This window comes from Pseudopipra pipra, chromosome 4, assembly GCF_036250125.1.
Source record: "Pseudopipra pipra isolate bDixPip1 chromosome 4, bDixPip1.hap1, whole genome shotgun sequence".
NCBI lineage: Eukaryota > Metazoa > Chordata > Aves > Passeriformes > Pipridae > Pseudopipra > Pseudopipra pipra.
In genome coordinates this window covers 73,180,487-73,204,479 of record NC_087552.1, presented here as the reverse complement: position 1 = coordinate 73,204,479, position 23,993 = coordinate 73,180,487, and the positions used below count along the sequence as shown (strand labels likewise).

At 47.6% G+C, this 23,993-nt stretch overlaps 1 protein-coding gene across 1 annotated transcript in view; it reads left to right on the top strand.

Moving 5' to 3' along the window:
- Positions 1–21,446, top strand: part of SMOX (spermine oxidase) — a 51,286-nt gene extending 29,840 nt beyond the window's left edge. Inside the window, exons 3-7 of the mRNA XM_064653552.1 lie at positions 1,386–1,612; positions 9,396–9,569; positions 12,433–13,132; positions 19,533–19,693; positions 20,976–21,446. Coding sequence (XP_064509622.1) covers positions 1,386–1,612; positions 9,396–9,569; positions 12,433–13,132; positions 19,533–19,693; positions 20,976–21,113 — 1,400 coding nt within the window. The 3' untranslated portion in view covers positions 21,114–21,446. The remainder of the gene's footprint in view (positions 1–1,385; positions 1,613–9,395; positions 9,570–12,432; positions 13,133–19,532; positions 19,694–20,975) is intronic.
- Positions 21,447–23,993: the final 2,547 nt, after the last annotated feature.

The following is a 23,993-nucleotide window of genomic DNA, read 5'->3' as shown; positions in this document are numbered from 1 at the left end:
CACATTGTTTTCTTTCAAAGATCAGGTGCATACAGAGGGTTGTTGTGCAGCAGAGAGCAAGCTCCTGCCACAAAGCAGGAGGCAGTTTTCCTGCTGCTGCTCTGGCATGGGATGACTGCAGGGGGATTGTGTTAACAGGGGGGCTGCCACATGCGATATTGATGAGCTCTGTACCTTTGGCTGCCAGTGCTCAGTCATTTCCACCTGGCTGGGTGCTCTGGACTTTGTGGCACCTTAAATATTCACAGGCTTGTGAGTTGATGCTGTGCTTTGGTGCAGAAATCTTGTGCTGTAATGCAGATTTTGAAGGGCAGACAGCCTGGTACTTAATGACAAGGTGGTTGCTTGAAAAATGAGATCCATGGAGCTTCCCTGGGAGGCAGAGTCTCAGCTGGAGAGCAGCATTCCTTGGGGCTTTCACCCATTAAGCTTGACTCCATTACAGCACAGTGCTGCAGTGTCTCTGTCTGAGCATATATTTACATGTTAAACAGCATATGATGACTGGTAACTGCACCAACCTTTCTCCATCAAGCAGGATCCTGTTAACTATCCCATTTAGTCAGGCATTCCCACGATGCTGGGAGAGGCTGCCCAGCTTTGTCAGACTTCAAAACAGCTTTGGACTCCAGAGAATCTGTCAAAATGTAGGGGGAGAACACACCCCAAGCTTATTTTTAGCACCTGCTTTCAGCTGCTGAGCTTCTGCCTGTGCTCTCAGCACAGTCCTGGCAGTGCTGGGTCAGAGGAGAGCCCTGGTGCAAACCCCAGTAGCTGTAAGGAAGGGGGAGAGTGGGGATGACCAGAATCTTTGTGGTACAGGTGATGAAAACTAAATGAATCTGGTGTTTAACCTAATGGTGCATCTTTTTAAGGAGCCCGATATAAATCTTCAAAGGCATAAATAATAAAATGCAGCTTATTTACTCATTTGGGGAATGGAAATACACGTTTTATTGCAGTTAATCTGAGGTGTATTTGTAAGTAATAAGCATTTTTAATCGCAGGAGGTTCAATATTCAGGCCAGTGTTACTATCCCAAGGCAGCCCAAATTTTCCTACGTCTCCCTGCTGGCAACAAGAACCGGGAACTGAGAAAGATCTGAATTTCTCCTTAAGTACCAGAGGTGTGTCACTGTGGTGCATCTTCCTTGGAAACATCCCATCCTTGTAGCACTATCCAACCCTGTATCCCGAAGGACTGGTTTGAAGAACACTGTCATTGCCTGTGTCTGACAGAGAAAAATCACTTGTGATGTTCAAACACGTGTCATCCTTGGGCGATTCTGCCTCTGCTCATGAACATTTTAGTTCAGGTTGAGCGTGACAAGCTTTCAGGAAAACAGGCTTCAATAACCCATTTTCTTTGGCTTCCTCTCCCTCAGGGCATGCCACTTTTGAGCTGGGAGCTACGTGGATTCATGGTTCACATGGAAACCCAGTCTATCATTTAGCAGAAGACAATGGTTTGCTTGAGGAAACCACTGACGGCGAGAGGAGCGTTGGGCGGATCAGTCTCTACTCCAAGAATGGGGTGGCCTATCACCTCACCAACAACGGGCAGAGGATCCCGAAAGATGTGGTTGAAGAATTCAGTGATTTATACAACGAGGTTGGTGCTCAGCTGCTTTGGCAGGTTGTAGGTTTGCCTGAAACACTGAGGCCCCTTCACAGTTGTAACGATCCGGGACAAAGGTAGAAAAGCTTTAATTTCTTTGTAAAAAAACCCCAAACCACTAAGTTTTTTTTTTATCTCATCTGCTTCACTGTACCCCGTTGTTTGTCCCTGACGTGGGATTAACTCGCTGTTGTGAGGAAGAACAATCTTTCCACGTTTGTCATCAGTTTAATCACTTCCAGCAACTGTTTCTGGGGAGATACAGTTGTTTGCTGGAGAAAGTTGCTACTTAATCAAAAGAGTAGAGGAGAGATCAAATTACTGAACAAAGTAGACGCAAAACCTTAGCAACAACCAGCTAAATATTGTATCCCTATGACTTTTTATAAATACCATAATGTGCTGTGTGGGGTGCCAAAGTCAGTGTAGTATCATAAGAGTTGTAAGTTTTCTTGCATCAGAAGGAAAAGGGACATCTGTGCTGGGAGATTCAGACCAGCGTGGACTTCACTTCAAGGTTCTTTTAAGTCTTTTCCTTGCCAAAGTTAATTATAATTATTCCCCACATTTTTTAATGTCACATGAAGAACATTTAGAGGGGTCTGTACAGACTGTCTGGCCCTCCAGGTAATGTGATCTCTCAGTGGGTTATATAAAATGGAGCAGAACATGAGGATTTTCATCAAGCTGTAGCCATGCCTAAAACCTTTGGATTTTCGTCTGACAGTGAACTTCAGTGTTTGACTCTTGGCTGAACACACACTAGATTCAGGTTTCTGTTGCATACTTTGTTTAAAAATATGTCTGTGAGCCTGTAAAGAATTATCAAGAATTGGGTGGGGAGCAGAAAAGGGGATTTTTTTTTCTTTTTTTTTTTTTTTAATTTGGAAAGACTTTTGGCACTGTCCTTTGTCTCTGAACTGGAATGGTGATGGGATGGCACAAAGACCATTTCAGTTTTAGAGAGGAGTAGTAGGAATTTAAAAGAAACTTTAGTATGGAAAGGATTTAACAACCTGTGGACAACTTCCTGGGCAAATGCAGATGGAGGTAATTAATCTGAACATCTTTTCATATTACTGGGTTGAAAACAGAACCAGAGCCAAGCAGGAAAAAAAGACAGGTGAGATGTGTGTGGAGGAGGATGAACAGCAAGTAGGGCTAGAAAGAGAAGTGAAAATACTGCAGTGAGCAGCATTATTTATGTAAATGGAACAGTGCCAAACTGCAGGCAGGGCTCAGTGATCATCCTGTCTGGAAGATGATAGGAAAATCTCCAGCAAGGGGAGGGCAGACTCTGAAATGAGAAGAGAATACAAAGATGAGAGCTAGTCAGCTTTGAGATAAACCCAGTAAGATAAGGGCTATAACAAGGTACCAGTGTTTTAGAAATGATTAATTTGGTAAATCTACCCTTTCTTTTAAAGGGGAGAGAAAAGGGCAGCCTGTGACAGGAGAGAACAACACATTAAAAGTTAATCTTCTTTGCAAAACACCTAATTAGCTTATCATTGCCACAGGATATCTTTATCTCTAGCAGACAGAAAAGGCTTTCACATTTATGGCTTGTAAAAATGTCTACAGGCACTCACAGCCATAAAAAATATGTAAGGGACAGCTGAAGCCAAGCACAGGGCACCAGCCAACCCCTTAATTGCTCCTGCTGGGAGGTGCTTTCTCTGCCTTCCTCCAAAGCCTGCTGGAATTTCTTGCAGAGGCAGCTCAAGGTTTTGTTGAGCTGCTTGTCCCAACCTCTCTGGGGTGCCAGGTTGGATGATCTGTAGTGATTTAAGACAGCTGGCTGTGGTTTCTGCCCTGTGCTGTGTAGGAAAAGTGGGAATTAAGGCGAGCAATGTGATCCCCTGAAAATCTCCAGTTAAAATGACTGTAGGAAATACAAGTGCCCTGGAGGGTGGGCAGCCAGGAGCATGTGCAGGAGGTGTGTGGCTTTGGGGACCTTTTCCTCTGGCATAAAGTGCAGAGAGTGTTTCACACATGCTGAGTCTGGCTGGGGCATTTCTGGTTTGTGTTTTGTTGAGTCTCCCATTCTCTCAAAGTTTTCATTATTATTTTCATTAGAGTCCATTCCATCATTTCTTATTTCATCTTGGCTGGCCAAAACTCTGTTGCTTTAACTGATGAAATGGGTGCTGGGGAGGAACAGCAGGAATTTGATCTTCGGTTCTGCATCTTTGCTGTTTTGAGGAGGCAGGTTTTTTTGAGTGGTTTTGTTAAAACATCTTGAAGTTGTCCAGGATAAAAAGCCATCTGACAGATCACTGAGTCCTGAGGTCAGGCTCCTCCCTTGCCTCATAGGAGCTTCCAGACCCTTCTCAGGTTACTATTAGCAATCCCACCATCAAGTCATCTCATCCCTTTAGAAGAGGCTGAGATAGCAAAGTCTGTGGCTCGAAAAGAAGGAAACCCCCATAAAACAACCAACAACCCCCTTGAGGGATGCAAAGCCTAATCAGGGTTGAAGTGGAAAATGTATTCCCAAATGGACAGGGCCAGATTTGTCCCCATTCCAAAGGCCTGCCCTCCCTGCACAGCCGGCTCACTCCCCACGCACTCACACACTGCCCAGCTTTCCCTGCAGCTGCTGCTGGGGCTCCAGCATGTGCCTCCAGCTCTGCTCCTCCATCTGGATCTCTCTAGCCCCACTTATCTTGTCGCCCGGACACCAGATTCTGGGGAATACAAAGTGCAAGGGGTCTCCCTTCCAGTGTTTCACTGGTGCATGTGGAGTCTCTGAAGCTCAGTTCTAGCAAGGCGAGGTCACTGTGTGTGTGCTGAGTTTTTCTGGAGTGAAAGGCAAAGCACCCCTGTACCTCCAGAGCTTTGCTTCACTAATTCATCTGGAAAGTCCTTAGGCTTTTTCCAGGCACTTGTCCAATCTTTTTTGGCTGGCTTCTTCTACTTCAATACAAGTTTTGCTTCTTTTTTGTTTGCAGTAGCCTGAATTTTTAATAGCTGTAGGGATGTCTCACAGAAGCCTTTATTTGGTTATGAGGAAGCCAAGCAATCAAACTGCTTGAAAACTGCTCAGCTCTTCATTTCTGTAGCAAAAAGTTCCCTCTGAGGGGCTGTTACCCTGCACTGAAGTCAGTCAGAATCTGTCATGAGCTTATGACCAAGATGACTTGAATCCCCTTGGGAGAGCACTGCAAACTGAGCAGTGCCTCCAAGGAAGGTCTCCAGTCCTGCAGAGCATCCACCTGGATTTACAACTGTGCTTTACCAAGGGAAGCACCATGAGATAGGGCAGGAGAGCTCTCCAGCCACTGTTGTTTAAACACTGTCCTTGTTCGACCATGTGCTGTGTGGGGCTGGCAGTTCTCAGCGTCACTGTCACTGCATTTGGTCAGTCTCCAAAAGGAAAGGGAAACCAGCACGGGGAGGATCCCCAGGCCGTGATGCCCTTGCCATGTATTCGTAATCTTCCCACCTTCTTCTCCATTCCTTCCGGGATAACCGGGGAAATTCTGGGGCTGGGGGAGAATTTTGGCCTGTTCCAGCTTATGCCACATCTGCATGACCTTCAGGAAAGTGTCAGGAGTGCGGCCTTTGAGGGCGATGTCTGCAGCTTCAGGGTCTGTGTATAACTCCTGGGAAAATGTGAGCAGGGACAATTGATCTGAGAGTTGCTCTTCTGTCTGTGCTAAGTCCTCACTTCCCTCTCCAAAGAGGTATTTAAAGCCAACTCCCAGGTGTATTAGTGAAGGCTGGGAGGGAGGTGGTGAGCTGGACAAGTTAAGTGCAGGTGAAAAATCACAGAGTCCATCGACCAGCCTGATTTAGAAAAAGTGCCTATTTTTACTTCAGCTTTTCAGTAGGAATTTGGTCCCTCGAGACCTGCTTCCCAGGAACCCTCCCTTTAACAATCAGCTAATTAACAGCCTTGTTATCTGTCAGCTTTCCCCTGTGTTCTGCAACAGCTTCTGGGGGAGGGATGCAGCCAAAGAATGACAGCGTTTTCCACCCTCCTCGCCCCCACCCCGTGCTGGGCTTCCTGCCATCCCCAATTAAGCTCCAGTGCCTTGCCTTGCAGTTATCGTGGAAAGCAGGACCAAAGGGCCACCGAGAGTCACTGTTCCCTCCCTGCCTCTATTGCACTGACAGATGTCTGGCCTGGAAACAGCCCGGACCTGTCTCCGTCGGGGTTTTTCACTGCCCGGGGATTAAATCACTGCAGTTTTTAAGCCAAGTGAGAAAAAGACAATGCTGTGGATCGTCACCGGCGCTGACAGGAAGGAGTGTGGATTGGGATGTGCTTTCCTGACCTCCTTCAGCGTGGAGAAACTTCTTTATTTAGATTTGTTCTTCCTAAGAAACTGCCTTTTCCTGTGGTGGAGGAGCACGTATGTAGGGAACACGTGGAGGTAGAAGCTGGTAGGTGACAGAGGGGACATCCCTGCTGGAATCCATGTTCTCTGCGCAGACCCTGCTTGTGGGATGCCCCAGAGCTGGTCAGAAAGAAGACAGAAGATGTAAGATGAAGTGAAGCTGTTTTAGGATTATGGACAGTTAATTCACTCCTTTTAATTTCTGACCTTCAGCCCTTTCTGTCTTTCAGCCCCAGGCTGAGGGAGTTGGGGTTATTCAGCCTGGAGAACAGAAAGCTCCAGGGAGACCTTAGAGCCCCTTCCAGTGCTTTGAGGGACTCCAAGAGAGCTGGAGAGGGACTTTGGACAAGTGCATGGAGTGACAGGACAAGGAGTGATGGCTTTAAAGAGGGTCGAATTAGATTACATATTAGGAATTCTTCAGTGTGAGGCTGGTGAGACCCTGGCACAGGTTGCCCAGAGAAGCTGTGGCTGCCCCATCCCTGGAAGTGTTCAAGGCCAGGTTGGATGAGGCTTGGAGCAACCTGGTCTAGTGGAAGGTGTCCCTGCCCATGGCAGGGAGTGGACCTAGATGATCTTTAGGATCCCTTCCAACCCAAACCATTCCATGATTCTGTGAATTCCCTGCAGGATTGTATGTAAACCCTCAGAAATCAGGGAAGGAGATCTGCTGAGAATGAAGGGTTGTTTGAGGTGCTCTGTGTCTTTTGCTTCTGCTGCTGTTTTTCAGACAGGCTTCTAGGGCCTGCCCAAACCCAGAGGAGCTTGAGAGTGAGAAGTGATTACTTCACTGTGCTGAGAGGAGTTTGCCAGTGGTAGGAGCTGGGAGTTAATGTAGTCTGGTCTTTGTTTTTGCTACCTGCTTATATCCAGGTGTGTGATAATTGAAAATGGAGAGGAGTCTGGACTGTGTGTGGTGTAGCTCCCCCCTTGCTGCTGGGAGTAGTGCTCTGGGTTTGGATGTGTGGATATTTTGTCATCACCAGGATCTTTCAGGTCATTCTTCATGCTGCCTTTCACCAGGATCTTGGAGAGAAAGCTGTCATGAACTCTCTCATGAACCCTGCTGTCATCACATCATGCCAAAATGATTGAAGGAGGATGGGTTTTCAAATCCTGAAGTGCCTGTTCCCAGTGACTTCAGTGGTGGTCCCATAGGAATGATGATGCTTTCTGTTACTGTTAGCAGTTTCTCACCTGGGTAAAGAAAGCCTAGGGAATTCCAATTCCAGACAGCACAATTCTGCTCCTTCTTCATTGGGAATCTACCTTAAATGAGGGCTTCTATTGAACTTTTTCCATAGTTTCTTATACAGGATGTGTTTGCTGCACATGTAGATCAAAGAATACATTTTGAGCATCTTTTTGATTCTTTTTTTCCTGACAGTTCATCTCTTAATGCAGGACTTGCTGTTATTTCTCCTTGTGCTTCTTGCTTATGACAGCTTTGCCTTCCGTTCTTCATCAAACGGTTCAGCACCCCCAAGAATCACAGAATATCCTGAGCTGGAGGTGACCCACAAGGATCATCGACTCCAGCTTCTGGCCCTGCCCAGGACAACACCAAAAATCACACCATGTGTCTGAGGGCATTGTCCAAACACTTCTTGAACTTGAAAAGCAAGGAAATAATGGGGATTCGGAATAAAAATAAGAAATCCTGATGGTGATTAAACTCACCTGCTCTCTGATCAATGGGATGGCACACACAGGAAAGACTTCACTTGATGGTTCCAGCATGGAGAACTGGGCCTTTCTGCCCTTTTCTCTATGGGGTAGAGAAGAATATAATGGTTAACAGAAACATACCCAGGCTCACTCCTCCTGTTGGCCAAGTGGTAGCTGGGTTTTAGCACAGCTTTGCTTGTCCTGTGCCTGTGTTATCTGCTTACAGAGCGCAATCAGCTTATGAAAGCTGAGCTGGTTGTGCTGACGCAAGGTCTGTGCAGCTCCAACCTGCTGGAAGTGGTTGGGGCCTCAGAAATCAGTGAACCTGGGAACCATGGGGTGTTGAAACTGCCAAAGAGCTTTTGGCACCGGGGAACAGAGAAGGCACTATTTCCTTTGCTGGAAGCCTTTGTTTCATGTCGGGCGTTGGGCTCCACCTTTCTTGTCTGGGAGTCTCCTTGGAAGGGCTGTGTCCCAGCCAGTGTCTGCATTTCTCTTCTGTCTTCACCAGTTCCACTCACTTTTCTTGTAATTATTCTCTGGTTTTGTAGTTTATTTCTGCCTTTTTTTTTCACTCTTTCACTTATTTTCTTCTTCAGTTTCATCCTCATCTCTTACTTGCCCTTATCAACTCGTCTTCCTCCATTCACTCACAGACCTGCTCTTTCTCACTCCTACCACTGCTGTCCATTTTTCCTCACCACCTCCCTTTCCTCATCATCCCTCTATTTTGCCTCCTCGAATTCGCTTTATTCCTAAAAATCAGGCTCCTGGGGAGAATCAGAGTGGGAAGAACCTAAAACACGGTGGATTAGCCCTATCAGCAGGGAATGGGAAGCTCTGGGAGCCTTTGAAGGCAAGGCTGCCACAGTTCTGCCAGCTTCCTGCCAGATGTTTACTGTTGGGTTCAACTTCTCAGCATGTCCAAATAATCTGTCTCCAAAAAAGGTGTAATCAAGCCATCTTTGGCAGGAAAAACTCGCCAAGCAGGGATGTCATCTCTCCTGGTAAGAGCACTGTGCACCCTGTGGCGTGATGTAAATGGACACATTCTGGACAAACAACTTGTTAATGGGATGAGTTGCACTTCTGAGAGGCATCTTTTGAAAGCTTTCCTGTGTTGAAAGATTCCTTGGAGTTTTTCCATGGAAATGAAGGGCCGTGACACAACTGCAGGCTCTTCTGGCAACATTAGGCAGAAGTACAGGTTACTCCAGGCAGCCACAAGCAGAGGGCTGAGGTGGATGGTGTTTTCTTGCTTTTTGAGTGGAAAACTGGGGTTAAAAAATTGTCAGGAATATCTTCTTCAAAGAAGAATGATTTGTTGCTATGGATTTTTCCTTGTGAGTCTTCCTCAGGCTGGCTCCTGGTGGGGGGCTCTAGAGGTGTCACTGTTTTCCACGGATCTATACCTGTCTTGTGCTCAACAAATTAAACATGGGCACACAGAATTCCCTTACTGTGCTGGTGGATTCCTGTTTTTCATGGAAAAATAGAAAAATAACTATGGAACTGAGTTCCCCCACTCTGGTGGATTCCCTCTGAATAACGGAGAAGGTGGAAGGGCTGGTGCCAGGTTAGAGCAGCCTGGGATTGCACCTGAGACACGGAGATGGGAGAAGATGTGAGGAAGCCCTTGGGTTCTGCTGGCAGGAGAAGCTGATCTGACTGTGCTGGGTTGGGATGGAGGATAAAGCGTCCTGCTCGGGGCATGGCTTCTACTGGGAATCATGTTGTCCATCCTTCTGTCCTGTCTCTGGCAGGTCTATAACCTGACTCAGGAGTTCTTCCAACGAGGTAAACCAGTCAATGCCGAGAGCCAGAACAGCGTGGGCGTCTTCACGCGGGACGTCGTGCGCAAACGCGTCAAGGCCGACCCGGATGACACGGAGGCCGTCAAGAGGCTGAAACTGGCCATGATCCAGCAGTACCTGAAGGTATGTGTGCATGCCACTGGGGTTATTTTTTTGGTTTTAACTACGATCAGACAAATCCTGAACCTCGGGACCCGGCAGAGCCTTGCCCAGCGCTGGGGAATTGCTTTCTGTGTTTGTACTGACAGCTTTTCCTCCTGAGGCAGATCCGGAGACAATGCGCTGAAAGAAACAATGCCTTTACTCCTTTTTTCCCCCCTTAAACTCCAAGCTTTCTAATTAGAAGTGGCTTTCTTAGGCCCTGTTAAACTTTCTGATGCGATTTAATGTTTTTTTACCACCTGAAGCTACTTTATTGTCAGGGTCTTTTAGCAGTGTCTTGTCTTGTGCTTGAGTGTTTTTTACCTCTGTCCATATCTCAGAGACCAGAAGAAATGTAATCTTGATACTAGTAATTTGCTGGAGAAGTCCCCAGAAAGCATTTTGAAGGTAAAGCAATAAAATCCAAGGTAGACTGTATAAATTCATGTCCTAATCATCTTTCCTTATGGCTTTCCTAGTTCTTTTTAGCTCCTTGATGCCTTGGCTAAAAGACTTCTCTGTGTGCTGAGGACTTAACGCTGCATCAAGCAGCACTCCATAAATACAGTGTAACAACCATTTCTATTTCAATTAGAATGACCTAAAATCTCCTGAAATGAGGCAGGGGAGGCAGACAGCACTTTGTCATGTGGGGAAGTGTATGGAGTTCACCATTTACAGTGGGAACCCAAAGGAAAGAGAAATAAAGATGTAAAGAGTCTCACAGGAGGTTTGTGATAAAGCTGAAGTTTGAACCCTGGTGTCCTGAGCCTGATATCTCAGTGTCCCAATCTAAAAACTTGTGTCACAGGGTGTCTCCACAGTTGCCACGTGAAGTTATTTATTGTGTTATCCATGCAAGATCATCCATGCAGAGAGGGTTAGTCATCTGATACAGCTCTTGTTTGCCTGGTGGTTTCTTCTGTGGTTGCTACAGGTTGCCAGAGACTTTTCTGCAAGTCTTGCAAATCCCTTCTCATGTGTAAATACCTGAGAACAACAAAGCTTCTCATACTTAAGACTATCAGATGAGAAAGTGGGGATTAACCGGTCTCAGGCAAAGTATAGTCTTGGTAGTTGCTTGTTTTTCCCTCTGGCATTTTGGCTTCATGGTTGAAAGACTCAAACAGCCATCACTGTTTAACTTCACAACGTGGAGTGTCCTGTTGGGGCATCCAGGCAGGATGAGCATCCTGTTGTGTGCCCTGGGGTGCAGGTTTGTGTTGTGGGTCAGCAGAACTGACCCTGGGGATGTGTTGGGAAGTTCTCACTCAGCCAGCAGATGGGGTGGAATCACAGCACGCTCTGAGGACGGGTCTTCACTCAGTCTCCACAGGAGTCATTGAGCAATGACCAGGATGGGAAAACCACCTGTTTGTCCCTGCAGTCACAGGAGCAGCCTGTGAACTACTTGGTACGACCTTGACTTGTTCGCTTGACACCTTATTCCAGCACAGAGATTCTGCCCTGCACCAGGACACTCCACAGGGAGAGGGTCTAGGCTCATCAGGCTTCTAAACATAGTCATTAAAGTCTGGAAAGGCCTGGAAAATGGGTCAAAGGGTGAGGCAAGGAATTGTAATGTTCTTTTTGCCTAAAATGCTTAAAGAATTATAGTGTGTGAGTGATCGTGACTCCGGTGAAGATTTTAAGATCATTGTGTCCCGTGCATCAGGATTATCATTACAAGCTTATCACAAGACAGCCCAAACATCCTGCCTTTGTTCCAGGGATTGTTGGAAGCTACGGCTATGCCTAATACTCCTACACACATTAACCAACAGGTTAATGAATCTAAAGCTTTGGTAATCACATCAAGGGAATCAAACACACGTGTCTTACATCTTGGCATTTCCCTTTCCCGTCTCCTTCGGTTCCTTCTGTGCTGGGTGCTCTCACCTCCAGCAGATTGTTAGTTTGCTGATTGCTGACTGTTTGACAGCACGCTGAAAGCTGCAGACAGCAGAAGGAGCTGCCAAAAGATTTTCATGGCTCCTTATGGGAACATCTATTAACATTGGAACGAGCATCTGATTAACGCAGCTCCAGCTTCTGCTGTAGGAGCACCAAGAGGCCGATCCCTGGCCAGTGGAGTGGGTTTTAAAGGATAGAAAAGAGCCAGAACTGTAACCCACAATCGTCCAGAAGCAAAGACAACATGGAATCACAGAATCCCAGCATGGTTTGGGTTGGAAGGGACCTTAAAGAACATCTAGTTACAACCTCTCTGCCATGGGCAGAAATGGCTTCCACCAGACCAGGTTATTCCATGCCCTGTCCAACCTGGCCTTGAACACTTCCAGGGATGGGGCAGCCACAGCTTCTCTGCACAGCCTGTGCCAGGGCCTCCCCACCCTCACAGTCAAGAATTTCTTCCTAATATCTAATTCAACCCTCTTTCAGTTTAAAGCCATCACTCCTTGTCCTGTCCCTCCGTGCCCGTGTCCGAAGTCCCTCTCCAGTCTCTCTTTAGGCACTGGAAGGTGATTTAAGGTCTCCCCAAAGTCTTCTCTTCTCCAGGCTGAACGCTCCCAACTCTCTCAGCCTGTCTCCAGAGCAGAGGGGCTCTAACCTTCTGGTCTCTGACCTCTGGATGATGCAACTATTGCAGTGCAACCCAAGCTCGTTACCATGACAAAATGGTTTCTCTGGTTGCAGGGAAGGCTAAGGATTGATTGTTGTCAGATCCTGTGGCCAAGCACTTCTTTACTAGCAAAAATAACGTGGTTTCAGAGTGCCATTTAGGACTCCCATCCTGTGCAGCTCCTCTGTGCCCTTGAAACATTGTGCTGTGGCAAAAGGAGTTGCTCTGTGGCAATGTTGCTTTTGTGTTGCTTTCCCTTAGGTAGAGAGTTGTGAGAGCAGCTCCCACAGCATGGATGAAGTCTCGCTGAGTGAATTTGGGGAATGGACCGAGATCCCTGGGGCTCATCACGTCATTCCTTGTGGTTTCATTAAAATTGTGGAGATTTTGGCCCGCTCCATTCCCAAGTCTGTCATTCAGCTCCGCAAGCCGGTCAAGTGCATCCACTGGAACCAGTCGGTCAGCAAGGAGATTGAGAGGGTGGCTGACCACAACAGTGACCTCCCTGAGGAGAACAAGAGCTCTGATGTCTTCGTGGAGTGCGAGGACTGTGAGTTCATCCCAGCTGACCACGTCATCGTGACCGTGTCGCTGGGAGTCTTGAAGAAACGCCACGAGAGCCTGTTCCACCCCCGCCTGCCCGAGGACAAGGTGATGGCCATTGAGAAACTCGGGATCAATACGACTGACAAGATTTTCCTGGAGTTCGAAGAGCCTTTCTGGAGCTCTGAATGCAACAGCATCCAGTTTGTCTGGGAGGATGAGGCAGAGAGCGAGAGCTTGACTTACCCCGAGGAGCTGTGGTACAAGAAGATCTGCAGCTTTGACGTGCTGTACCCACCGGAGAGGTACGGCCACGTCCTCAGTGGCTGGATCTGTGGAGAAGAGGCTTTGATTATGGAGAAGTGTGATGATGAAACTGTGGCAGAAACCTGCACCGAAATGCTACGTAAATTTACAGGTCAGCCGTGCTCTGGTGGGAGAGGGAGCGTGGGGCTGGGGTGTTGGATAACCATGAGGAAGGAAATGCTTTAAAGTCATTTTTAGTTCTTTGGCATTTTATGTCCCTTTGAACGTGCGTGTGCTCCCTGCACAGCTCCTGCTTGGGTGTGCCTGAGAGCTATTTATATACAGGGGGGCTGATAACCAGCTCAGGATGTGGTGGGCAGAAGTGCTTGAGGATTCCACATCCTCTGCTTTATTTAATCACAAATAACTCTTCACACAAATAACTCTCCAGCAGCTGAAGCTGTCAGACTCGGTACCTCTGAGGACTGGTCTCAGCTGTGGAAAACAGCAGGGCTCTTTCAGAAGTTGAACCAGTTTGGATCAGCTGAGATGTGGTTGAATCACATCCCTGACTTCCATTCAATATCAGCTCTGTGGAAATCTCATCACCCTAAATTTCAAACAATCCGTTGATCCTGAGAGCTCCCCTTTTCTGGGTGCATCACTTAAACCTTCCTGGACTTCACAGATTTCGTGTTTATTGAACACACATCACATTAAGGGCAGCAGTTGAAGTTATTGTTATACTGAGAAAATCCAAGATGAAATCACTAAAACTAGTAATACTGCAGAGGTCTTAGAGATCCTCTGATGGCTGAAAGAAATAGAGATGGACTTATTAGCAGCTTTGAAATAAGGATTTTAAATTTATACATGATTACAAGAGCAGCATCCTCCACAGTTAGATGTGGTTTGTGCTCTTCAGGAGGTGTGTCCTGTGATTAAATGATTTATATTTTTCTGCCAGCTTGTGTTAGCCAAATCTGAACACCCAGTGGGTTTCCAGCCTTACCACTTTCCGTGGACCTCCAACTAACTGGAGAAATGTGCTTCCACAAGTGTAGCTTTCCCCTGTCCTTACAGACCATTTGCTACCAACAATATGGAGATCTAGAAAATCATAGAATTACAGAATGTACTGAGTTGGAAGGGACCCATCAGGATCATCCAGCCCAACTCCTAGCCCTGCACAGGACACCCCAAGAATCCCCCTATGTCCTGAGAGTGTTGTCCAAATGCTCCTTGAGCTCTGTCAGCCTTGGTGCTGTGACCACTGCCCTGGGGAGCCTGTTCAGTGCCCAAACACCCTCCGGGGGAAGAACCTTTTTCCTGAAAGGGCCCTGGAATCTGAGGACTGTCTGCATAACTGGCCACTGCCAAAAGAGGTTTTAGATTTTACCACTCTCTCCAGAAATCCTGAGTTTGGATTCAGAACCTCTAATGCAATGCTCAGACCTGCCCCCTTTGTTTCAGCTGGTGCCTCCTGAGCTGTTTGTGTTGGGGGTGTTGGGTGTCCCTACGCTCTGTGTCACGTCAGTTCCTACGTACCTTTCTTCCCTCTGACCTCAGCAGGCCACTGCAGCTCTAGGCAGGCATAGCAGGAGGCTCTTCTTTCTCAGGCCAAGTTGTTCCAGTGCTGACGTCTCCCAGAGTGTACAAACAACCCTGTTTGTTGCAGCGTTTCAAATTTTATTTTCTTTTTTTTTTTTACAAAACACCTCAATTCATCAGTGGGAATTTGGCTCTCGGGGTCTTTCTCAGTTTGGCACATGGGAATATTCTCTCCCTCTTCTCTCTGGGCTCGTTCAGTGTTATTGTTTGCGTGTGTTGGATGTTCCTCTCTTCCTCCCAGGATGGAAATATGTTGGCTCTGGGTCCTTGGGTATGTGCTGCAGTTGCTGTTCCAGCTGATGCTGCACCTGGTCACTGTCCATCAGACTCCTCAGCAGGGTGAGCTCTGTCTCAGCCCCCTGCTAATCCCGGGATATTTATCCCTGGAGAATTTCAGACTGAATTTACCGGGCCTTGCCCTACACAGAGCATTTTGTGCATCAGCTGAGAGGTGGCCTTGCTGCTGTTCAAAACAGAAGAAGACCTGTTGTTGGAGCACCCATTACACAGCATGAGCTGTTCCACTTTCTGCCCCAGAAAAACTTGTTAGTTCGTAGAAAACCTTTTCACAGATCTTGCAGGACAGCCTGGCTGAGGGAGCTGGGTTTATCCTGTTGCCCTTGTTCCCATTTTCCCTAGCCTGTTCACAGAAGGAGCAGTACCTCAGGGCTGATCTGGGCCAGGTGCCAGGCTGGCTGAAATAACAGAAGTGTGCTCAGCTCTCCGTGCACCTCCTGCCTTCTCCGCTGATCTGTTCCATTGGGAGTGGGAGAGGGAGCTGGACCAGCAGCCTGCTGTCTGTGATGCACCTGTAGTCACTTCTAAACGTGGCTGGACTCCTCTGGTCCAACTCACACCACCAAACTCAGCTTTTAAACCTTTCCCACCACTCAAGTTCACATAAGTCAGTTAACCAAGTTAGGAAACTAGTCCTGCCAGGATCCTAAGCTCAGTGGAAAGTCTGGGTCTTCCATAAGGCAGCTCAGATCTTCCACACCTCACTTGGTGCTCTGTGACATCTTCTGAAGCAGCTTTTCTCTACTGAGTATAGAGGGAGCCTTATATTCAGTAATGAAAGTAGACAGTTTGAGCCTTTTAATGTTCACTTTGCCTTTTGTGCCTTTCATGTCCTGGGTATGAAACCCCCCCACACTCTTACTTTTTATTCTTCTAAGAAAGAATTGAGATGCATTACCAGGTGGGTTCCCATCTTCTACTGTGTTTTCCCAGTCTGTTGCCCATGGTGGCCTTTCCTTTGGCTTCAGAGTTTGTTATGCCAGTCCTAAGTTAAATCTGTTCTTTTAGACTCACACTGAGAATCCCTTTCTGCGAATTGACCTTAAATTTCACTCTCAGGCTGCAGATTATCTGGCTTTGCTGTGAAAAGCCCTGAGGATTGTTCTGACCTAAGAACCATCGACAATTACTGCTTTTCACAACTGGATCTGATTAAATGGAATACCTCAGAGCAATTAGGAGTCTTGCTCTGCTGTCTTTGTTGGCTGAGCTCCAAGAGTTAGAAGCCAGAGGCAGTAGCTGCAGGCCTCGATCACTGGAGCCTGTCAGGCTGTGGATGGAGATGCCCTGAGTTGTCCTCTCTGAGCTCCAGCTATTTATCTAGAGGGGAACAGATCTCTTTTAGGTTCTGCTTCACATCTCCCAGCCCCATGTGGGTGTCTGGGGTACCACGATGTCTCTCTGGTGGTTGTAGTTCCTATTGTGTGAGTAGTACCACAGATCTCCCTTGATGGGATCTTAGATCCCTGCTCTCAGGGGTGTCTTAATCTGGATCTGTGAGTTGATTTTAATAAATCTCTGTAGTCACACCTCCCAGGAGCTGAATAAAAATGGGATTGTGTGAGGCATCTGGATTTGTCTTCCACAGCTGCACAAGTGGAAATCTGTGGCAGAAAAGTGTGTGCCCCCCTACTTCAGTGAAGGCCAAGATCCCTTTTTTAGCCATTTTATCTCTCTTTGGACAGTGAAAACTGAGAAGTTTCCACATCTGTGTTGTTACTTTTATCTGTAGGCAAAGGCATGTACGTGTTTACTCTATTTAAGAGCAGATTAAGTCCAATTAAATATGTTCCCTGAAGGAGTGTGGCTCCCAGTCTCTGTAGTTTTTGTCTTGCAAACAACAGTTCAGGATCAGAGCTCATGTTACATGTTTCAACCAAAATCCTCCTCTATTCCTGCAGTAGAAGTGCACATCTCCCGATCTTGCTCTTAGAAGCAGTTGCTGACATTAAAAGGTGCAGAAATGCAGAATGCAGGGGTACAGTGGTTGCACAGTGGGCTCATGGGTCTTGCTAACGTGGTTTGATGTCCTGGAGAACCTGGAAGGAGCTCATGAGAGCTGGTGCCTCTGCAGCCGGGGAGGGAGACTGGCTTCGGTTTTGGGAGCTGGTACAGCTGTGTTTTGGTGTGCCCAGGCTCCTTCCCCTGCTCCACACCGACAGCTGGCTCAGACATCCCTCCCTGAAGCTCTGCCACCTGCCGGAGGCCACACACTTCACGTGTCTGTGCTGCAGTCTCCCTTGAGATGGAGTTGCTACGTGAGGAGCAATTCCCTGTGGGAAGGCTGGTGTTTGCCCGTGTGAGGTCATCCCTAGGAAACACTGCAAAAGGACAAAGCTGGTGCTTTTGCCAGTCTGAGGATTGCTCTGTTCAACATGAAGGCCAGCAGCTGCTGGGTTTGTGTCACTGGGCTGGTGGCCCTACAAGCCCTTTTGTGAACAAATTTCAGCCATTTCACAGACCTGTGGCCTTCCCTGCAGGCTGACAAACCCTCATCTCATGAGGGTGCTCCTCATGTTAATCATGGTTTTATCAACATCTTGTTGACTCTTCTGGGTACCTGGACATGGAAACACACACCAACTAGAGAAGAGGCACGCCCAACCCTCTGCAGAGACTCCTTTGATTTGAAAATCCATCATTGCTTGTTGTTGTGCAGTGCAGGGTGATGGGTGGCCCTGCTTGGGGGTCTGTTGTCTGACGGCTTCCATGGTGTGCTCTCCTGGGCTTTCCCACAGCCCTCAAAAATAAAACACCATAATTTGTTTCCTTGACACATCTGAGAGCTCCCTGTTCTCAGACTCCCTTGGGCTTTCCACTTCCAGGCATTCCTGCTTTGAAGAGTCTTGGAGGAGCATATTTTAGAGGCTTTGTTATGCGAAGCTGTTGCTCCTGAAACAACATTGGTTTGTAGGATGTGTTTTGTTTGTGGCCTGTATTTATTTGCTAGTCTGGGACATATTTTGATCTGGGGGCTGGTGGTTAGAAAGTGTTCACAGTGTACTCTGGGCAGGCCATCCAAGGGCTTCTGCTCTGTTCCAGCCCTGTGCTCCATAACTCCGGTTGACACACAATATTCCTGAAAGCAGCAGCTGAACCAGGGAAGTAACCTGCTCCTGATTTCAAGGAATTGAAGGCACAGCTAAATAACAGTTTAGTAGAACTAAATAAGGTAGGACCTAACTAGTCTTTACAGTTGGATGTCTCCCTCTTTAAGCTGCGATGAAGAAAGTGGGGGAATTTGGGTTGTCTCAGAGCAGGCTGAACCTGTTGAGTTGTCACAGAGTCAGAGTCTGATGCAGACATGTCTCCAAACCCTTCCTTCCTATGACAGTCTCTTACAATCACAGAATGGTTTATGTTGGAAAAGCCCTTTAAGACCATTAAGTCCAGCTGTTCCCCCAGAACTGCCAAGGACAGCACTAACCCATGTCCCCAGGTGCCACCTCCACATGGCTTTTAAATCCCTCCAGAGATGGGGACTCCACCACTGCCTCAAAGTTGCCTCAAGGTTGGATCTTGGCTCCCGCAGAGAGAATTTCTCTTCATTGGAATTCTTCCTGTCCCATCTCCCCATTCCTTTCCTGCCAAGCCAGATATGATCATGGGACTCCAACAGAATGGGTGACACTGAGATGGCCCCAAACCAGCCTAGCAAGGGGGTCTCCCTATTTATACCTGGCTCTCTCTATTTGTGCCTGGGGCTCTTCTGCCACCAGCTGGTGCTCGGCTGCCTTGGCTGCAGTCCTGGATCCCGTGTGCTCCTGTGCTCTTTGGGATGGGAACAGTGGCTGATGATCACTGTTGCACTCCAGTGCCCCTCATCTAGAGGTCCTGAAAATCCTACAGCAATCTAGAAATCATCCTACTTCCAGCCTCAAAAGTCTTCTTTCCGTGCTGTGTGTGTTCCGCAAAATGGGTCTGTTGGAATTTAAGTTTATTTTGTGTGGGGGGGGCAACTGGGTTGCAGTTGGAATGAGTAATGCAGGTTTTGAGAACTTTCTGACAGGTTTTTCTGTGCCCCCACATAATGAAGATTTGCCTTCTAGCATCCTTACCCACTTCTCTTTGGAGGTACATCTCTCTCTCAAGACCACCTAAAAACCCAATTCAGACTAGGCACCCAGTTAAATACCTAAAATTTGGTGAGATCAATCATGTGCTTCATCACAAGCAGTCTCCCCACCACAAATGAGAGCAGGAGATGCTCTGTATTTTCAGCTAGACTATGTCCAGAGTTCACTGAAGCTCCCCAGTCTTTCAGGAATGTAGACATTTTAATGATCTTTCCCAAAATGAACCACAGAATCAGTTAGGTTTGAAAAGACCTCCATGGTCATCAAGTCCAACCTTTGACCAACCATCACCTTGTCAGCCAAACCACAGCACTGAGTGTCATGTCCAGTCGATTCTTGAACACCTTCAGGGATGGGGACTCCACCACCTCCCTGGAAAACGGAAAAGCTGAGATTAAAAGGGATGATGTTTCTGTTATACAGATAGTTAGAACTCAGTAAGAGAAGAGAGGTCTGGTTTGGGGGCTCTTCCCTGTAACCTGCAGGCTCTGTTAGGATGGATGTCCAATAAATCAGACCGAATTTATCAGACCACACCTTGCACCCTTGGACACAGCCTTACTTTCTCTCTTCGGCTTTCGCCCCCAGGGAATCCAAACATTCCGAAACCTCGCCGGATCCTGCGGTCCTCCTGGGGCAGCAACCCCCACTTCCGTGGATCCTACTCCTACACCCAGGTTGGGTCTAGTGGGGCCGACGTGGAGAAACTCGCTAAACCACTGCCTTATGCCGAGAGCTCCAAAACTCCTGTAAGTGTGGCCCAAACTGGGGCCGTGGCAGCAAAACTGATGGGATTTTTACTGGGCAGTGAGTTTTCTGGGAGGGAGGTTGAAAAACACAGTCCCTGGCTGGGCTTTCCGGTAGTGTGTGTTCCTGTTTTTTAAGTTGTACATACCCCCTTTGAACGAATGGCGTCTGTGGGATTTTATCCCTTTAACGTTTGGAATGCCGGCATTCCCGCCTTCTCTCCCCGAGTTTATCAAGAGCTGCTCATCCATGTGGCTTTTGGAATTGTGATCTCTGTGTTTTATGGCCATGAGCCTTATTCTCCAGTTCAGAATTCCTTAAAAAAGCACGTGTTAACCTGTTTTAAAGCTTGTTCTTAAACACATGCCCCTGCTGGTGTCTTAGGTCTGAATGTGTCAGAGGTGCATATTAGGAAATCTCTCTTGTGTTGGCAGTGCAGGCTGAGGGAGGCCCAGTCTTTGGCAGGAGAGGATGGATTTTCTCCTCAGACAGTGCCTTTGCTTTCTGAATATAGCAAGGAGCACACATGGAGATGGTTACCACAGCTCAGCTGACGAGCAGGAACACATTTAGCCAAATTCACCCCATCGTTCAGGGTTACGTGTCCAAATCCAAAGACAAAGGCTGATGGAAATGCAGCCTTCCGAGCAGTTGCCCAGTCTGTTCCCTGCACCAGAGCAGATATAATTTTATTCAGCGCAGAAATCTACTTAAAAAAAAGCAGCAGGAGCTTTAGGAATCCTTCTGTGTAGTTCCCAGGTAATAGAGGTACCTGAAACTCCTGCCTTGGAGCTGAGTTGGAATTGTAGCAAGTGTTGGTGTAAGAGATACAACAGTGTCTCTCACTCTCTGGGTTTTGAGACATGACTGTTTTTTCCTTCTGAAGTTGCTGCCCAGAAGAAAAATTACTGTAATGCCTAAAAGGCTGAGGTATAATTTAGGGGAGCAAAGGGAGGAGATGGTACGGAAAAGGTGCAGGTTTGATTAAGGTTCCTGGAGCTGGGACCTGTCCTTGTGGAACACCATGTTGGAATTTGGAGCGCCAACATTCCAAAACAGATGTCAACCCATGGGGATGCCCCATCCCAGGTTGGAGCAACCTGGTCTAATGGAAGGTGTCCCTGCCCATGGCAGGGGGTGAGGAACAAGATGAGATTTAATGTCCCTCGCAACCCAAACCATGATTCCACGTGGGAGGGCACAGGGAGGTTTGTCTCCTTTTAGCCTCACATCTGCTTTCCAGTGAGTTCTGCTGAGCTGTGCCACTTTTCCCGTCCTCTGCAGCCGATGCAGGTGATGTTTTCGGGGGAGGCCACTCACAGGAAGTATTATTCCACGACCCACGGTGCTGTGCTGTCTGGGCAGAGAGAGGCTGCTCGTCTCATTGAGATGTACCAGGACCTCCTGCAGTGCCGGACCTGAAAGAGCCCTGCCGGTGACCACCACACCTCCCAGACCCTCCTGCAGTTGTGTGGAGGGGCTCTTTTTTAATTCAGTTCACAGTAGAACAGCCTTTTATCTTTTCTATTAAAAAAATAAAAACCCCTAATTGTTAAAAATGTTAGTCATCAATAGCTTCATTTCCATGTGCTGTATTGTTAACAGGGGAAGGGTGCTCCTTTGGTCTGGTAAACCGTTTCTTTGTCATTTTAATTCTAATTTCACTTTTGGTGCCTATCATATGTTTTTTTTCTCTGTTTCTCTTTCTGTATTGTAAGTGCCTTCTATACTAAAATAAATGTTGTAATAAAAAGACTGGGTGCTGTGGTACTTCCTGGATGCTTCGTTTGGTAACTTTAAAATCTTTTATTCAATGTTACAAAAGCAGGGGTTTTCTCTCTTCCTACAGATTTTGGTATAGGATAATCTTGAGATAGATGGGGATACTCAATGTGCTGATTGATCTCAACTAATCATGCAAAGAATTGCACTGTAAAGGCACAGCTTATTTGCCTTGTCCAGATTAACACAGGGACCACTCTGTGTCACATATTTAACTCTGTCACCTCTCTGTGGGCATTTGTGCTTCAGGAAATCTGCTGATAATTCCATGGGGGAATTTGCCTTTCTTCTGTCCCTCCATCCCTTGTCCCCAGTTCCTCTCCAGCTCTCCTGGAGCCCCTTTAGGCCCTGCAAGGGGCTCTCAGCTCTCCCTGGAGCCTTCTCTTTTCCAGGGCAACCCCCCCAGCTCTCCCAGCCTGGCTCCAGAGCAGAGGGGCTCCAGCCCTGGCAGCATGTCTGGGGCCTCCTCTGCACTCTCTCCAGCAGCTCCACGTCCTTGTGCTGTTGTTCCCAGGGCTGGAGGCAGCTCTGCAGGGGGGTCTCAGCTGAGACAGGGCCAGAGGGGCAGAATCCCCCCCTGCCCTCCTGCCCACGCTGGGGGGTAGCTCAGGGCATGGGAGATTCTGGAATATGAGTGCACATTCTCTGAGAGGCGATGGCACCCCAGAACTCAGACACACAGTGTCACCATGTCCTTTCCTTTGTGCTCAGCTTGGGCCCAGCTGTGTGTAAATATCTCGGTTCATCAACAAGATTCATTGTTTTGGGCAGAGAGGCCAGTGCTGCTGAACCACAAGGAGGCCAAACAGCAGTGCCAAGGATGAGGAATGTCTGACCAGGTTTGTTCAGGAGCCTGCCAGCTCCTCCTGGTGGGATCAGGACAGCAGCTCTGACAGTGATGCCTCTCGTGGTGACTGAGTAGAACTGCTTGGAAATACATTCAAAAGCGATTAAAAATGTCCACAAGCAAAACTGGTGAAAGAGGGGGGGTTATCAAGAAAAATCTTTGAAAATGAACTTGGGGTGAATGGATAAAGATGCTGCAACAAGTCTGTCCTGATGTGGAACATGTAAACCTTTGGGAAGGCATCCAGGATCAAACCTTCCTTAGGCTGAAAACAGGTTAGAAAGACATCACATAAATGGTGTTTGTGGGGAAGAATCTCTCAGAACTGGGGTTTTCCTGTTCCAGCAATACGGTCCAGACCAAAGAGGTCCAGTTAGGGCAGAGCTGACAGGACTGGTCAATGTGGTCACAGCCCTCACCCTGCCAGGTTTGGACAACACTGTCAGACACCTGGAGGGATTCTTGGGGTTGTCCTGTGCAGGGCCAGAGTGGGACTTGATGTTGTTGTGACCTTGTGAAAGTTGCCATCTGGAATGAGAAAAGCCTTTTTTTTTTTTTTAAATTCCTTAGAGAGAGAGAAATCCTGCTCTTCTTCCAAGTCCAGCACACACAGTGCAGCCATCAGCACAGTTTAAAAACGTCTAAACAGTTTCCAAAAATAAAAAAAAAAAAAAAAGTTTTCAGGATGAAGGCTTGGGGTGTGCAGCTGCTGCCTTATCTCCCTGCATTCCGTTTCTCCATCTGTCTGGCTGCTGGCCAGGATGCCGTGTGAGGAGTGAGGGATGTGCCTGGTTTGGCATCTGCTGCCCCACGTGAAGCGTGTGTACGCTCTGTGTGTGTGTGGGGTGGGAGTCATGCTGATAAACGAGTTACAGAGAGGAGGAGAAGGGGCAGAGAAGAGAGGGAAGAATCCCTCTCCAGTGGATGAGTCAGTGCATCCCAAGATAGATGTCTGCAGAGGAGGCACCAACTTTGACTGACTCCAGGCTCAGCTGAGCTGTGCTGATTCCCTGCTGTAGTATGGAGGTGGGATGCCTTCTTGGCTGCTGGAAAGCTGGAAAGGACGGTGATATGTTGAATTTATGATGTTTTTCTCCCATTTTATCTCAGAAGCAACCCCCCTTTTCGTGATGAGGGTGAGTTGGAAGAGAGTTGGGAGGAGAGCACAGCACGCTTGAAAAGAACAAAAGAAATCTGTCCTGCTTCAGTCACTCAGAGCTCAACTTCAAGGAGCCAGAGCTGATTTCTCAGCAGCCAGATCTGCTGCAAAGTGGGATCAGAGGAGAAAACCAAATCCTTCGAGCATATGAGGCTGCGACCCAGGAAAAAAACAAGGAGATGCTTTCTCTCTTCAGTGAAGAAATTCAGGGAGAATTTCTTCACTGAGAGGTTGGTCAGGCACTGGAAGGGGCTGCCCAGGGAGATGGTGGAATCACTGTCCCTGGAGGTGTTTAAGGGAAGCCTGGATGTGGCACTCGGTGCTCTGAGCTTGGTGACAAGGTGGGTGTCGGTCACAGGTTGGACTCGATGTTCTTGGAGGCCTTTTCCAACTGAAATGATTCTGTAATTCTGTGAATCCTGTGGCTTCTTAATCATAGGACATCCAAGACAAGCAGCTGTGCTGGTGATCAGGGTTTCAAAGCTCCCTTCTCTGCTCTGTGCAGACAGTGTGA